The sequence below is a fragment of the Atractosteus spatula genome, chromosome 8, assembly GCF_055471065.1.
Source record: "Atractosteus spatula isolate fAtrSpa1 chromosome 8, fAtrSpa1.hap1, whole genome shotgun sequence".
NCBI lineage: Eukaryota > Metazoa > Chordata > Actinopteri > Semionotiformes > Lepisosteidae > Atractosteus > Atractosteus spatula.
In genome coordinates this window covers 57,393,285-57,409,076 of record NC_142713.1, presented here as the reverse complement: position 1 = coordinate 57,409,076, position 15,792 = coordinate 57,393,285, and the positions used below count along the sequence as shown (strand labels likewise).

General features: G+C 40.6%; 1 protein-coding gene across 2 annotated transcripts in view; it reads right to left on the bottom strand.

The window, feature by feature from the left end:
- Positions 1-1,350: 1,350 nt before the first annotated feature.
- The window catches only part of rassf8b (Ras association domain family member 8b), a 63,770-nt gene continuing 49,328 nt past the window's right edge, over positions 1,351-15,792 (bottom strand). For both annotated transcript variants that reach the window (XM_088923744.1, XM_088923745.1), the window contains exons 3-5: positions 10,414-11,321; positions 7,307-7,451; positions 1,351-5,773 (exon numbers count right to left, since the gene is read on the bottom strand). In XM_088923744.1, coding sequence (XP_088779870.1) covers positions 5,652-5,773; positions 7,307-7,451; positions 10,414-11,321 — 1,175 coding nt within the window. In that variant the 3' untranslated portion in view covers positions 1,351-5,651. The remainder of the gene's footprint in view (positions 5,774-7,306; positions 7,452-10,413; positions 11,322-15,792) is intronic.

Below are 15,792 nucleotides of genomic sequence, written 5' to 3'. Positions count from 1 at the left end.
TAAAAGGTATTTGGCAGTGATCTCATATCAGTACCGTTTGTAAATGAATCCTGCTTAAATGCTTAGTAGGCAGAATTGCACCAACTAGCATAACAACAAGTAATAGGTTTATTCCAAGCTGGAAAAAAGAAGAAAGAAAACACAACGTTTCAGCAGTGGAGCCTTCTTCAGGTGTGAGGAGTCAGGAGTCACACTTCACCTGAAGAAGGCTCCATGGCCGAAACGTTGCGTTTTCTCTCTTCTTTTTCTCAGCATGGAATAAACCTACTACTTGTTACTTTGCAGCCTACGCAGCTACCCACCTGAACTATTATAGCATAATAACATTCCACTTGGCAGGTGTTGATAGCAGAAGATAATGCTTAGAAGTCACAAGTAAAGGTTAATTCCATGCTGAAAAGAGAAGAAAGGAAACAATGTTCCAGCTGTGGAGCCTTCTTTGGGTGACACATGAAGAAGGCTCCACAGCTGAAACGTTGTTTCCTTTGTCTTTTCAGCATGGACTCAACCTTTCCTTGCTCCTTTGCAGCCTACGCGATGTGCATACGTAATGTGCAGTTCTATCTTTGAAATCATTAAAAAGAAGAGAAGCATTCGAGGTTACTTAGTGAACTCCAAGAACAGTCATTAGAAGTTTCAAGTGTTTTTCCATTTACTATTATTAACCACAGTACGGGCTAAACCTTTCAACGAGACACGTCATCATAACCCAAGCTACCCTGAAGAGAAGGCTGTTACAGAAGACAGAAGAGTTAACAGTGCCCTCTAGTGTCCTAAAACCGTTACTTCAATATTCCTAAAGACAACTGCGGTTTAATTCATAAAGTATTTCAATGCGTGCTGGAGAAAAAGTTTATTTTAAGCATTTCTAAAGCCATTTTTTCCAAAACACTTAAATTATATTCCATGTAACACCATAGGACTTGCGGCGGGCTTAATCAATCCACCTGATGAACAATCCCACGGCAATGTGCATTCCTGTTAAAACGAACAGGGAAAGGTTTATTCTAAGCCGAAAAGAAAAGAGAACATTTTGGCTGTGGAGCTTTCTTCAGGTGTGCGTGACAAAACCGAAGAAGGCTCCACAGACGAAATGTTGTGTCTCCTTTCTTTTCAGCATGGAGCAAACCTTCACCTGTTCCTTTGCAGCCTGCTCGATCTTCATGTTACAATGTCCAGGATGTCATTTGCCATCAAAGCAGCACTTTAACTTTCGGTAACCTGCAGACAAGATTACCCATGTATAACTTGTAAAGAAGCAGGTTTTCCTGATTTATTTCTTGCAAGTTGTAAATAATTAATATAAATAAATAATAGTAAAAATAAACCTTAACAAAGCTAGAGAAAAGGTTACACTGAATAATGGTTTATTTTTATTATGCTCGTCATCATCTCAGCAGTGTGTTACACATCAAGAAAGGCATAACATTTCAAAATTCCACAGCTGTGAATTAGTGAAAGAAAATAATAAAAAATATATATATAACTTTTATACAGAATTAATACTGCAAATGTCTGCACTTCATCCAAAATACATCTTTTCTTTCTCTCTGTAAGAATACTGCAAGATGGAGAAAATGAAGATTCTAAACACAAAACCACAAACGGTGTAGACCCCTGTGCAATGTTTGTATAGAAAAAATGATCTGTAGTACAGAAATCCACTTTAATCAATGCTGAATACATACACTGCTACTTTGTTTTGTTTTTAAAACAGTATACATCTTTGGGCCTCAGTTAATTTTTGGTTATTTAAAGTTGTACAAGTGACATAGGTCCCCCTTACATATGTACTGTAACTTTACAAGGATATAAAACTCAAAGGCTTAAATCTCTGCAGTTATCTGCCATCGGAAAATATATTTACAGCACACTGTTCTAAAAAAAACAATTACTGCATCCCCCCCCCCCCAGTATTACAAGCCACAGGATGAGAAAAAATATAACTGGTGATATCCTAACAGATAAGAAACATGTCTTCCAAGTTACAGCAGCACTAAAAAGAACATGACATGACTCTCTAACATCCCCGGCCTTTCCCGCCAACAGGAATTCTGCCATCACTGTTTTACACACTGATTTTCAAGACCGCATAATAAAAAAGTTATAGTTTAGATTAGCTGTACAGTGCTATGTTTTATTTTACACACTTTCAAAAAAAATATTTAGTGAATGCCTCTTGGTATTTACACTCTGCATTGAACAAGGCATGTTTCTGTTCTTGGCCCCAAACAACTCATTTCCATTATGCTACCTTTACACAAACCCATTTCCTTCATGTTCCGATTAAAAAAAAATACAAAATGAGCAGTAATACTGAAAAAGTCTTAAAATTACTTTACAGACCAGGATTAGCACTGAGTTTGGACTAACTTGCCTTTTCACCCTCTGTATGGCAAACAACTAAAATTCACCTTGAAACTTTGGGACTGCCTTGAGACAGTATTACCTTAGGCACCCATAATTTTACTAATTGGATTGATAGAAAAAAAAGAATTCAGATACAGAAAAATAAAACACAGAAATAAAGTACAGATTTCATGTTTTAATACAGTTAGCTGTGACAGCCTTTTTACGTTCTCTCTCTTGACATTTCATATATACGACTGTAGACCATCGCTGCCACTCACTTTTTCCAATCGATTAATGTTTACAGTTTAGAAAAGGATAATCATGAATCTGACCTTCAAAATCAGATTTACTTCATTTTCAAGATCTATCAATACTGGCAGAAAAGATTTGTCCCAGGTGCCTCACCCTGCATTTGGAAAGAGATCACAAACAGAGTTCTGTACAACACGAAGAAGACAGAAGGCATGGAGCATGTCTCAGACACCCAGACAGAGAAGATGTGGCACAGAGATAACTACAGCCATGGCCAAAAGACTACATTATGAATGCCCTAGGAAACAGAAGGGGATGCATCATACCTAGCCATGGCGAGATATTAAAAACAGAAAAATTAATTATAGCTCCTTTAAGAGATACACCTGCTCAAAAAAAACGCCATATCCATTCAATTCTTTCAGGTATAAGCCACATTTCAGTGTAGAGTTTAAGAATAAAAACCAACCACAGATATAGTAAGCCAAACAAAATTAAAATACCTACAATTTCATAAACCAAAAGAATACACTGCTTCCTGTATTTTTGTTCCTTCATTAAAGAGTCAAAAAATCCATCTCGATTGCTTTTCAAACATCAGCAAAGGATCTGATAAAGTGCAAGGTGTGATGAATCAGTACAGTATGTGCTTCTTCAGGACTGTTAGATTTAAATGTCTTGCCAATTTCCATGTGAAAGAGCTGTAGTCAGTCAGTTATCAGCTACAAGGTTTATTGCTGTATTTTAAGATACCGATACCACAGTAGATGAGTCTTTCAGGGACAATCCATACAGATAAGTTCTTTTCTTTCCACCACTTATTGCTACATTCAATCGGTCTCTGCACTGCAGTTTGCATGCTCAAGCCATCCTACAAACTAAACTAGTTCACCCCTTATAAACCTCAATTATCAATTACAATCCTACAGGGAAGCTGGAGTGTGAATATCAGAGGACAGTTTTCTGGGATTTATTTGTTTTACATCTTCAAATTAAAAAAAAAATTAAATGCTATGATATCAAGTCTCTCTAGTATCTAGCCCAAATGCCAAAATACACCTCAGATTTATTAATAAGTCTCGTGAAAGTTGTAGCCTAAACAGCTATATTTTATATATAAAATGTGAATGAAGAGTATAGTACTATTAACAGGGAAGTGTGTGGTTGATGAGGATATACCATATATCAAACCTCAGTCTGAATTTCAACGACCACTCAGGCCTGTACACTTCTAGCTGCTTTTAAACTTAGTTTTCCCACGAGCTGCCCAGTTAGAATGAGAGCACAGTGCAGTTTCAGTTCTCATTACAGAGGTGATGGCTGACTGCTTCTGAATAACACAGACAAGGTCACCCCAGATCCTCATTTCCACGGCCGGCCAAGTCACAGGGGGTTGAGTGGAGTGCCACTTGAGCCGGCCTCCCATCCTTCAGAGCTCGAGCTGTCGTGAAACCAGAAGTGGAGAAAAATCTAGCCTTTCGCCAACTCCCAGAGCAATACCTGACTTTAGGTGAACTTTGCTGGTACTGTCAGGTCGCAGGTGTCAGAGAAGTTAACATGGGAAAACAACTTCTACCTGCTTTTAGTTTAGACAACACTGCCTTTACCCACTTCTCATACTATATAGTACTGTTCCTACCAATTTTATTCCTGTTTCAACAATGTACCACAATTTATTTTATTGTACATACAACTCTCTGAAGAGGAACATGATAAAACCTTTTGTTTTGCGGGCATGAATCAAGAGAAATGTCTGGAAATTATAGACGTTTTCTGGTGCTGAAGTTCTAATCAGTTCTGCAAGTAAGCATGGAGCCTGAAATTTCGAAAAGGAAGAAAATGGAGGATGAAATTGAGCGACAGCAACCCTGCTTTGATCACCAGGCCAGAAGGCCTGTGATAAAAGCAGGTTCATATTCTGAATGCACCAGACAAGAGACAGAATATCAGAAAAATCAATAAGGGGAAACCAGTCTCATCTGGCTCTCCTCCTCTATAGTCCCTTAACCAATACTGCTTGTACTGGGAAATCCCTCCTCCTATAAAGCTTATATTTGCCTGGCAGATTCTCCTTGGCTTGTGCAATATACAGACTTAGTCCACTCCAGTTTCTTAAAAACATGTAAACGCAATGTGGCAGGTGATGATGCTGGTGGGGTAGTTCAGGCATCAGCATGAACTGTGTAGTTTCTGGAAATGTGGTTTGATGTAGACTATTTTCATAGGAGAGCTGGAACATCCAAACTTTTAGAAAAAGATTAACAAAGAACTATTCTTTACTAGGACACAACTTAACATCCTATTGGATTCTTGGAAACCCATTCCAAGTGAACGATGTTTAGCAAAAGCCTAGAAATGACGTACTTCTGCAGCTACAGCGATAATACTGTGTTTAACTGAAGAACCCATTAAGTTACAGCTAAACACTTTCTAAGGCTAAGATGGGCTAAGTGTCTACCGGGCAGATCAGGACATTTCTGTCGAGATTCAGAACAACAAGCACATAAGGCTTCTTTATTTTTGTTTTCACAGACTTAGGTACTTGCTGAAAAAGAATGTAAACAACAAAAGGAACAGTGATAATAGTTGTTCTTAAGCTCTAATACTTGCTGCTGGTGTGCAGCGAGATGAAGAAACAGGTTTAGCTAGAATAACATCGTGTAGATTAAAAAAGGTCAAATCAGATGCCAGTTTTGCCTGCGTTAATTATATACAGGCTCGACTCTCGGCAGAAGACACACTGCTCAGCTGGAAAACCCGAGACCTGGAACAAGCCTGTAGCATTCAACTCTTTAAAATTTCAATAGGCTTTGTCAGTCCATACATACACACACATTTTATGCCTCAGCAAAGTCCACCTCTGCATATCAGTGAGGGCTGTGGCCTAGTGATCCAACGTCTGAGCAGAGTTGGGTCCCAGCCGACAGAAACCGGCAGGACAGGAAGACTCGCACTGGCCTCTCCATCAGAGCACAGTCCTGTGGCACTGGAAGAACGTGATGGGGCACCCGTGACTCTTTTTCACCCATGGAAGGATGTTCAAGAACTCAAACATAGATGCCCTCAGGGTTGAACCCAGAGGTGAGTGGGTTTTGCAGAATGCGCAGGTTGCTGGGCAGCTGGCGAGAGGAGGAGGGCCGCTTCAGCGAGCTCGACGGGGAGTCCGACTCTGCACACAACAGAGAGAGGGGCGTGAGCACATCTGAGAAGGTTACAGATTAATCCTTGATTTCTTAAAGAGATGCGTGTGCACGAGTTAGACTCCACTTACTGAAAGCAAGAGCATGTGTGCATCTCATTAAAGTAACTAAAAAAAAACGGTGAAGGGTTTTGCATCTTGCACATCACCCTGCAATTAAAGGAGGGATCAGGACCAAATCAGCATGGGGCATTAGAAATTTCTTCCTTGATTTCCCTTAAGGAGCTCTCAGGATGAATCATGAGAAGACAAGTGTTTGAAGGTCACAGCAAAAGGCAAGAAACCCTTCACAAACACACCACCAAACATCTACATATAGTAAATACAAACAAATATGATATATCACTGAGAATCATGAAACACAAATAAATGAAGACTACTAATTCTAGTAAGGTCTGTTAATTCACTGCAGCTTGTGGATTTAAAACCAGTGAAGAAAACCAGAGCTGCTGTACCCCAGGTCGCCAGCAGGTGGCTGTAATGACACGTCAGGAGATGATAATGGCACATCAGACTTTTTTTGAGCTCACTGGACACACTAAATAAGACCATACATTTTTTTTATTTCAGCCCACTCTACCGTTAACATTCTGAGGAAATTTCTTCCTGAAGCAACAGAGCAATAATATGCAGGATAAGACACCACAGACGATGTGTGAGCTTAGCTCAGAGACATTTCTCTCAGCTCCATCCAGTCCAGCTACCCAGATGCTGGTGTATTCATGTGTACAAATCCAAATCCCTTTTCCGACTCCTCTTGATCATTCTTGAAAGCCAATGAAACAATCAAATAAAGTGCACTATGAGTAATAAAATCAGAGTGACTAATGGTACCACAAGACTTCATAAGACTTTTCACTGACAGTCAGCTGTTGCTCCTGAGAAAAGGGATTAAGTAGAAATTGTTGCAATCAGAGGTACTGCTTCCCATCTGTCCCTGAAATGAATTAGTTATAAGCAAAGCAGTATTCTAAAAGGAGCCTTGTCTCTATCACCTTGGTGTTCATCAATGCTCATAAGAAGCAATGCTTAAATACTTCACATCATGGGAGTGAGTATATTCTACAGGAAACATGATCTCACTTGCATTAATGTTGTATCTCTTAAAAAAAAGGCAAAGAAAGAAGACTGATAATTCCAAATGACAGTCCAAGCCATATATATGCTAGATCACTGTTAATAAACCAAAGAAGAACATGGATGAAGAAATAAACATTAGCCCTTGCCATTGGGTTATTATAAACAAGGCAGGATTAGCTGTCTTTTTAGAAAGGTCTATGTTCTATCATTGTAGTCAGAGCTTATTAAGATTAATATATTCCATGATTCACAGAAATGTGCCGTTAGAAAACACCCCGACACTGACCACTGTTCAGCGCATGGATAAAAAAAAAGTAACGAGTCCGTGGTTGGAAATCTGCTTCGTTAAGAACATAAGAAGGGTTACAAACGAGAGGGGGCCATACAGCCCATGTAGCCCGTTGGGGAGCTCCAGGTATTCACCTTTCCCCAGCTCTGACAGGGCCGACTCTTCCAGGCTGGGCTCCGCTGGCAGCACAGTGACCTTGGTTCCGGTCTGCTGAATGAACTGCTGCAGGTTCACTTGCCTCAGCTCCTTGGTGAGCTGCTCGAGCTCCTGCTCCTTCTCCTGGGGGAACAATTCAGCGCACACAGAAGTGAGCATCTAGCACATCGGCTACTCACGCGCACAGAGAACAATGGGACCGGAGCGGGTTTTCTGGTTTCACACTGCTCCAAAAGCTGCGATCACAAGCAGCTAGAGTAAAAGAAAGACAACACATCCTCATGAGTGTTTAAACAAATTTTTAAAGGGGCACTGCAGTGCCGTTTGTATTCCGGGTTATAATGAATTGGCAATGATGAATGATTCTCAAACCACACTGAAACTACCAAGTACACAGTAACGTGTACAACCTCCAATTCACAACACAAGAGACAGTTTCAAAGTATACACAGCTCCATATTCGCCATTGTCTGCGATTCTGAGCGCACTGTAGACATGTTTTAGACCAAGTGAACTCTACTACTATATTAATAAATATTTTCACTTCTTGGATACATTTAAGTATTGCAAAAAAAGAACAACCTTCCAACCAACTAAAATACACTCATAATGTTGTTAGGAGAACAGGTTTCTCATTTGCTTACAAGAACTAGTGAGCAGGAAGGGCTGCTTTCCAATCACAATTTGCACAAACTCTCACTCGTGGCAAGACAAGGGATTTCTGGTGCCACTGCGACAACATAATGATACCTTCAAGCCACTCATTTCATGAAACACTACAGGCACCAGAGCCCGGTGCGGGAGATTCAGTGCCGAACTGAAGAGACATGTGCCTCCCTCACAGATAGTCCTATAAGCCTGCCAGCCCCAGGGAGGCCGCTGACAGCAAGAAAGAGCTCCTGACTTATCCCACCTGGCCTTTGCCGTCAGTCAATTTTGCAATAGCAACTGGGGAATACAGGTCACAGTTAGGTGGTGATATAATCCAGGTTGAAACCATGATGCCTGGATTTCAAATTCAACCACCACTCACGCGACTTTACAGTATGTGTTACTAATTTTTTTTCCAACCAGTAGAGTAGGGGGGCCTTTTTGTGACGTTAGGATATACTGACACTGCTCACTGCCTGTAGGCCTCATGCAAGATAGTCCTTTCCTTGTGTTTAGTGCTTTCCTGGATCGTGAAAGCTGTGCTGGCAACAGACAAACCTTTAATATTAACAAACTATTTTCTATTGATTCATGACACAAAAAAGAAAGTAAAGGCACAGACAGGCCCATGCCCAGAGGACTTCAAAACTGGACAAAAGGTCCAGCTGGCTCTAATAGTGTCCACAACCAAATGATTCTGCCATATGTAGGCAAACATCCTGTGTGCCTGCTGCTTCCATCTGACATGTAGTAAGAATAACTTGGTGGTGAAGTCAAGGGCTGTGATCTGTGAAGTCCATTCAAGCCTCCAAGTGAAGAGTCCTGTCACATCACCCTGGATGCTCTCTCAGCAATAGCACAAGAAATTAGTGAAAAGGCCAGAGAAGGGGAGCGACATACGATTAAGTAAGATGGACCATCTTCACCTCTGAGTACATACATACCTTTTTCCCCTCCATCCAGAACTAGAAATTAAGACTCCTTGGAGTGATTTAAAAAAAATTAATTCCAATCTTTAATTAGGCTGTGTCCTGGTAAAAGAAAAAAGTTGGTGGAACTTTTTAGTTATTAGAACTAGGCACAGTCCACTTGGATGTCAATACTACTTTGATTTATATAAATAAAAGGTATTCATTGTATTTAAAATGTTTCTCTCAAAGGGGAGCTGCAACGCTATGCTTATATTTCGGGGTTATAAAGAATCGTCAATGACAAGAGCACTTAAAACCAAAGTAAAATGTAAAGTAAAATGTCCACAGTAACATGTAAAACCGTCAATTTACAGCACAAAATAGACAATTTCCAGGTATGCGCAGCACCATGTTGCCGTCATTGTCTGCGATTCAGAATGAGGTAACAGTGAAGTGGCCCTATTACATTGTAAACAAGCAGGCTTGTTAATACATCTTTTAGTCCTGACTTTGAGACAATTTTGCTGACAAATACAACTTGTTAATGCTGCACAACCTGTACTCACTTGCTCATACATTGCATTATATGTCATTACAGTGACTAGTGAGCTGGAAGGGCCGGTTTAAGACAGAACTCTCTCAAACTCTCGGTCTCGCCTGTCACGATGCGACAACATGGCGCCTATACAGCACTTGCACAAAGTTCACAATGTTGTGCTTAATTCGGTATTTGTATTAAATTCATTATTTGTATAATTTGTTACAGATTTAATAACCGCTCTAAGAAATTGGGACTGAAGTTCGCTTTTAAAGCCACAATTGTACCACTTTCACTAGGGGAGAAATATATGCAAAATAACTGAGCTGAACAAGGTAGCAGAATATTAAATCTCCACTATAGAATAGTTGGCCTCTTTAGATGCAGTCAGGCTTGTTAGATACTAATCTGAAGGCCAGCGTCTCAAATTCTCCCAAAAATGATTATAATGTTTGGACAAACAATGTGAAGTCTCTGGAAGATTTCTTCAGTCCTTTTTTAATAAAATAAACATACTAACTGTTCGAATTGTACTAAAATTTTCAACAATCAAGTTGTGTCATCAACAAACAAAGCTCAATGTAGTGTGGCAAATCTAAATAAACAAATGGTAAAAGTACAATTCAAATTACTCAAGAGCAGCCTAAACTAGAGAGCAGAACATTTAAAATTTATGTTTTCTTCAATTCTCAATGGCACACAATGCAATCTCCCTCAAATATGGGAGGACAAAGAAGGAAAGTCTTGTACTCTACATTACCCATCTAAAGAAAGTGAGAAGGAAAAAAACAACAATTTACTCAATTTTAATAGATTAGTCACTGCAGTCACTATATATATACACACATATACTGTACGCGACCACAGCAGTAAACAAAATATATTTTTTTGTTTTTAGGGAGGATTTTCTGACTTTCTATCTCTAAAACAGTTCCTTTTGGACCACTTTCCAATCACACCACGCATCGCTTTTAGTCCGTCTTACCTGCAACCTCCTGGTGGCATGTCCGAGAGACCTCTCGACCGCTCGGCAGCTGCTCTCTAGCCTGGCTGTGTGCTGCGCCTGGCTCTCCAGCTCCCTCTTCGCCTTCAGGATCTTCGCCTTCACCTCCTCCTCGTCGACCTGCTGCGTCTCCTGCATCTCCTGCTGGAGCTTCTCGGCCTCGATGCCCGCTTCCATGCCCTGGATCTTGGCCAGGTACTCCGCCAGCTTGCCCTCGCACTCCTGGATCCGGCGCCTCATGTCCTGCAGCTGCTCCCTCAGCTGCTTCTCGTTCTCCTGCTCGATCTGCAGCTCGTTCTCCCAGAACTCCTCCTCCTCGATCTCCACCTCGTTCTTCTTCACCCGCTGCTCCAGCCGCAGGACCTCCTCCTCCAGGCCGCAGGCGCCCCCGCCGTTCTTCTCGGCCCAGAGCCGCAGCTCGGCCTCATGGCTCTCCAGCCGCCGCTCCAGGGCCTGCAGCTTCTCCTTCTGCAGCTTCACCAGCCTGCACAGCTCCTCCGTGCCGGCCCGCGGGGAGTTACCGTTCAGCGCCTTGTGCTTCCCCTCGGCCTCTTTGCCCTTCCCGAAGATGTCCATCAGGCCCTTGGCGCCGCCCGTGAAGGTCAACGACTTCCGTTTGGGCTCCTTGCGCTTCAGCGACTTGTCGCTCTGGGGCCGGAGCTTGGCCAGAGGGGGTAGGCTCTGCCGGTATAAAGTCCTCTCCGGGATGCGAGCCATGCTGTCCGAGGTGGGCCTCTCGCTCAGCGAGGGCCCGGTCCTCTTCAGGATGAGCTGAACGTCGCTGGCGTACTGGCCCCATTTATTCAGGGAGATGATGGGGTTCTCGTGCGGAGCTAGGTGTCTCTCGGTCTCCCTCCACTTCTCGATCAGCGTGTACCTTCCAGTCCGACCTACAAGCAGAGAAGCGGGGGCCGTCAGCGCCTCGGGGTAGTGTCAGATTGTACAGGACATCTTGCTATAACGCATTTAAGCGCGAGGTGTAAATCAAGCAGGCTCGGTTTTGAAAGACTTTGCGGAATTTTCCAGCATAAAAAAAAATAAATTGCATGTAGAAAAGCCTTTAGGAAACAAGAAAGTTTGAACTGAAGTCCACGCGCAATCTGCTTTTTTACATTTTAAAATGTGCACACTTGAATTATACCCGAGGGGGCTTCAAATCTTTCAACAGCGTAAGATCCTATTTTCCATTACTAATGTACAATTCATGTTGTGGTTTTGTGAAGTATCCCTGCAAATGGAGAAGAAACACGAGATAGTGGCTTGAGTGGTGGTGCCGGTTTAATCAGCGTTCATATTGAAGTTGTAGCTTTGGCCAGCTGCTTCCCCTCCCTTAATAACTACCTGTCAATCAACCTCAAGCTAATCAGACCATTACCAGCAAGAGGAGGGAAAAGGCAGTTCATGCCTGTCCTGAATAAAGCTTTGTAATTTTCCAGTGCGTATAATTTAGTTTTCAGCTAATTACTCAACCTTCTTACTCTGTAGTCAGAACTCTGTTGATGCCAGTCTAACATTCAGAAACTGAAACATAAATATGTAAAAAAAATAAAAAATGAAAAAGAACAATAACTAAGTCAATTTCAACATTTGACTTCATAAATTTGTTTGGTTTTGTTAAAGATTTATGGGATTCACTCCAAAAGATTGCAGTGCATTGAGGCAGTACATTAATAGGATCAATTTTGCACTGCAATTAACCACTTTTTTCATAAAGCAGTTCAGGAATATGGCTAATTAAACTGCATTAGTAGCAATTAACAATTAAACCAGCCTCACCTACTGAAGGGTCACAAACGGAAAACTAAGGCAAATCCTTAGTAGCTGAAGACCTACACAGTGTGTAAGAGTGAAGGATTCTATTTCTGTGTCCTTGAACTGAATCACCACATAGGTAGTGACATATTAATGAATTAATTACATATTAATGAATATAAATGTAAGATTCTATAATAAAACTGAATCCTTGATATTTTAAAGAATCTATTATCCTACTTCTCACACAAAAGGGGCAGGACGATGAAAATTTTCTTTTTCCAGAGCAAGCCCAGAGAAGAAATTTGAATTAAAAGCCACAGGTATGACTCTTAACTTACATTTTTATTAGCCTAATAATTCCTGTCCAGTAGCATCGTGGTATTCAGACTGCCAGGACAAGACAAGTAAAATCGGAGTACGGTTGATCGTGACAAATGCTGGATCTAATGCCCACAGCTGTGGCAACAGACATCTCAGCAATGGTACATGATGAGAAAATGTTTCAAGTGCCCTGGTAACAAATTTCTTTGAGAATACAGTGCAAGAAATAGTACTAAGCCTGAAGAAAATCCTATGAAAACAAAGAAAAAAGTTAATGGACGATAGAGCTTAACGGAGCTACAAAACCCATCTTTCACGCGGTACAACCCCTTTGCCATGCCAGGCAAAAATTAATTCAACGGCAAGTCCAATGTACCCGTAAATGATGTGCAAAAAATAAAAAATCCAGGCCTGAAAAGACAAGACGCTGTAGAAATGCACTCTGAGAAGACGTGACTGGCCAAATTCCTTTTTCATTCTATTTTAGAGGGATATCCATCAATTGATTAACAATGACAACTTTGAGGAACGTGGATGAGCTCAGTGGAAATAATGAATGCCTGACCAGACGGAACAGTGTTAAATGAAGACAATTGCCACAGGAAAACTGAATGACGTCACAAGACAGCATAGAAAGGAATATTCTGATCATCTGCACTACAGTCTCACAGAACCTGTGAATCTGCTTCATTTTTTATTGCGCACATGAGATAGAAACGCTATGTCAGTGAAATGTTTTCAACTAATAAGAATTGCTTTAAGTAATGGCAGCAGACTCACAGTGCTGCTTTGGTAGGGGTTGCGATTACTGCCCATTCTCAGAGGGATTTGGGGAGAATATGATTTGTTCTACCTCCAGCTGATTTTCAGACTGTCTGCTTGGATCCTTCACTCCTTATTCACTTGGAAAGATTAATTACTACTGGTTCACTGGTGTTTGGCTGTCTTACTTTATGTCAGACACATTTGATCCAAAATCTATTAAGCTATGCACAACAAGATGAAATAAAGCAGGACAAATGGTAAAAAAAGCATATTGCATTCTGTGTTAAGAGCATGAATAAGTCACTGCCTGCCTTTCCTTACAGATGATAAACTATAGAGAATGCACAAGAAAAATGTCAAGATGCAGACAAGGACTAGAGGCCAGCTATTGAGAAACTGCCATGTAAAACCTATAGCATATATATCCATTACTTCAAAGAAGGGAAATTTGCAAATATGCATTAGGACACAAATCCAGTTATTACTGAACATATACAAGCTCTGCTCTTGAATCAGATGGGATGATGTAGTACTAATCATCTGCTGCTTTAGAAACAAAGGATCATAATCAGAAGTGTTTTAAAAATAGCTATTTTATGCGGATGAAGTTTAATAGTGTATACAATTCACTTGTAATTTTAAATAACCTCATAACTTTAAATAAATGCAATATGCTCCAACAGTATTCAGCATTGCATAGCTTTTTTCTAAGCTGTTTCTTATTACTGCACTTACAGTAAGTGGTATTAGTGGATGATGCTGAAGAAATGGAAAAAATAAATACATGCAGGAAAATAACCTAGACTGCAGAGAACAGCCTACTACATAATTCATATAAAACACAGCTGTTCAAAACTTTATGATTGCAATGCATATATGCAGCAGAAACCACACTGTCTCTGGAAGACCTTTAAAAACTGTGTAACAATGAGCAAGACCCTACCTCATTCAGGGTTGATAAGCTTACCCGACACAGAAACATGCATGCTGTCAAGTGGTGCTTTCACATTTTGTTATTGTCTTTTTGTACTTTGTTCCATTTATTCAGGAAGCGTGGCTCTTAGGACAAAACAATGAGCCAGGTGCACTTACGATGTTTCACTGGACTGCCTCATACACACAGCCCACTGAATGGCCGAGGAAAACTGAAGACCTTCTGAGTGAGCACTGATGGCCACTACCATTGCCTTAACATTGAGTGAAAGAGACCGTGCTCATCAACAGATACGAAATAACACGGTCAGAAAAACAAGACTGTTGTCTGTACTTCAGGGTAAAATGCATATTTTGCTATATTCTTAACACAGAAAGCACAGTGTAAACCTTTGTGTCAGAGGTATTAACACTTACGGTGCAAATCAGGAAATAAATACATGAAAAATAAAAAAACATTCATGTGACAAAAATGAATCCTTTAAAAAAAACAATCATTTTAAGAGAGAATACCATCAACATAAACACATTTCCAAAATATTCATTTTATTCTTTGACTAACTGTAAACTATTCTTTAAGACAGAAATCTCAGATTATACAAAGTTAAACAAAGCGTAACAAAACAGGCTTAATAGCAAAACAGTTTTATGACAGGTCTTTGGAAACACTAATATGATAGAAGTGACTCAGTGTTGATAGCAAACGCAAGTTTTTAAGTGTGAAGGACCTGCACTGGTATTGGACACCGTTCCCTTATTGTGTTGTGCTTTTGTTCTAAATATCATCTGAACCGCATTTTGCTCTGTTAATAAATCTATAGTTACAAAATTACATCTTTCCCAGGTAAAAAGTGTTGAAGTGGATCTAGCAATAAACGACAAATTAATTTTAATTCCCCCAAAATTAAGACCAGATTCTGTGATGTGACTTGTGTTGTTTAACTTGTGTAAAAACTGGGTTAGAGAGCAACAGAGCTGGCACGAACAGCTCGCTAGGGATGGGTGGGCGAGAGAGAGGTGGAACGACGTGATTAAACCAAAACTACCACTCTGGGATAGGAAATAACAGCAGCTGAGTCATGAAGCACCAAAGCCCCAGATTTCCTCCAGAAAATTAAAAGTCACATCTGAAACTATTTCATCTCTTGCTTTTAATTATTCTCCCTTACAAACTGGGCCTGAAATGTAACCAGTAAAGAGCTTGAGGTTATGGAAGCAAAGCCCACTCCCTGGGGTTAGGAGGACACTGGCTCCATGCACACACAGACACTGTGATTTAGCCCAATTAGGAACGGCTTCAAATAACAGGAAACAGACCCGAAGCCTGCAAACAAGAAATGGAAACGATCCCTCCAGTACCAGTGATAAATTGTCTCCAGCATTTAAAAAGAAGATGAGTTACACACTGTTAGGTTCTTATTTTTATTTAAGAGAGCCAAGGAAACCCACAAGTTTCTTATACTTCAGCTGCAGCTCTAAATAAACAGATCAAAATTCTGCTCTTTCACAGCTTTGAGCCTTTCTTTGCATTTCTAACAGAATGTCTACACATAGGTTGGTGGAGAAAAAAAAATAATACCTTCTGCT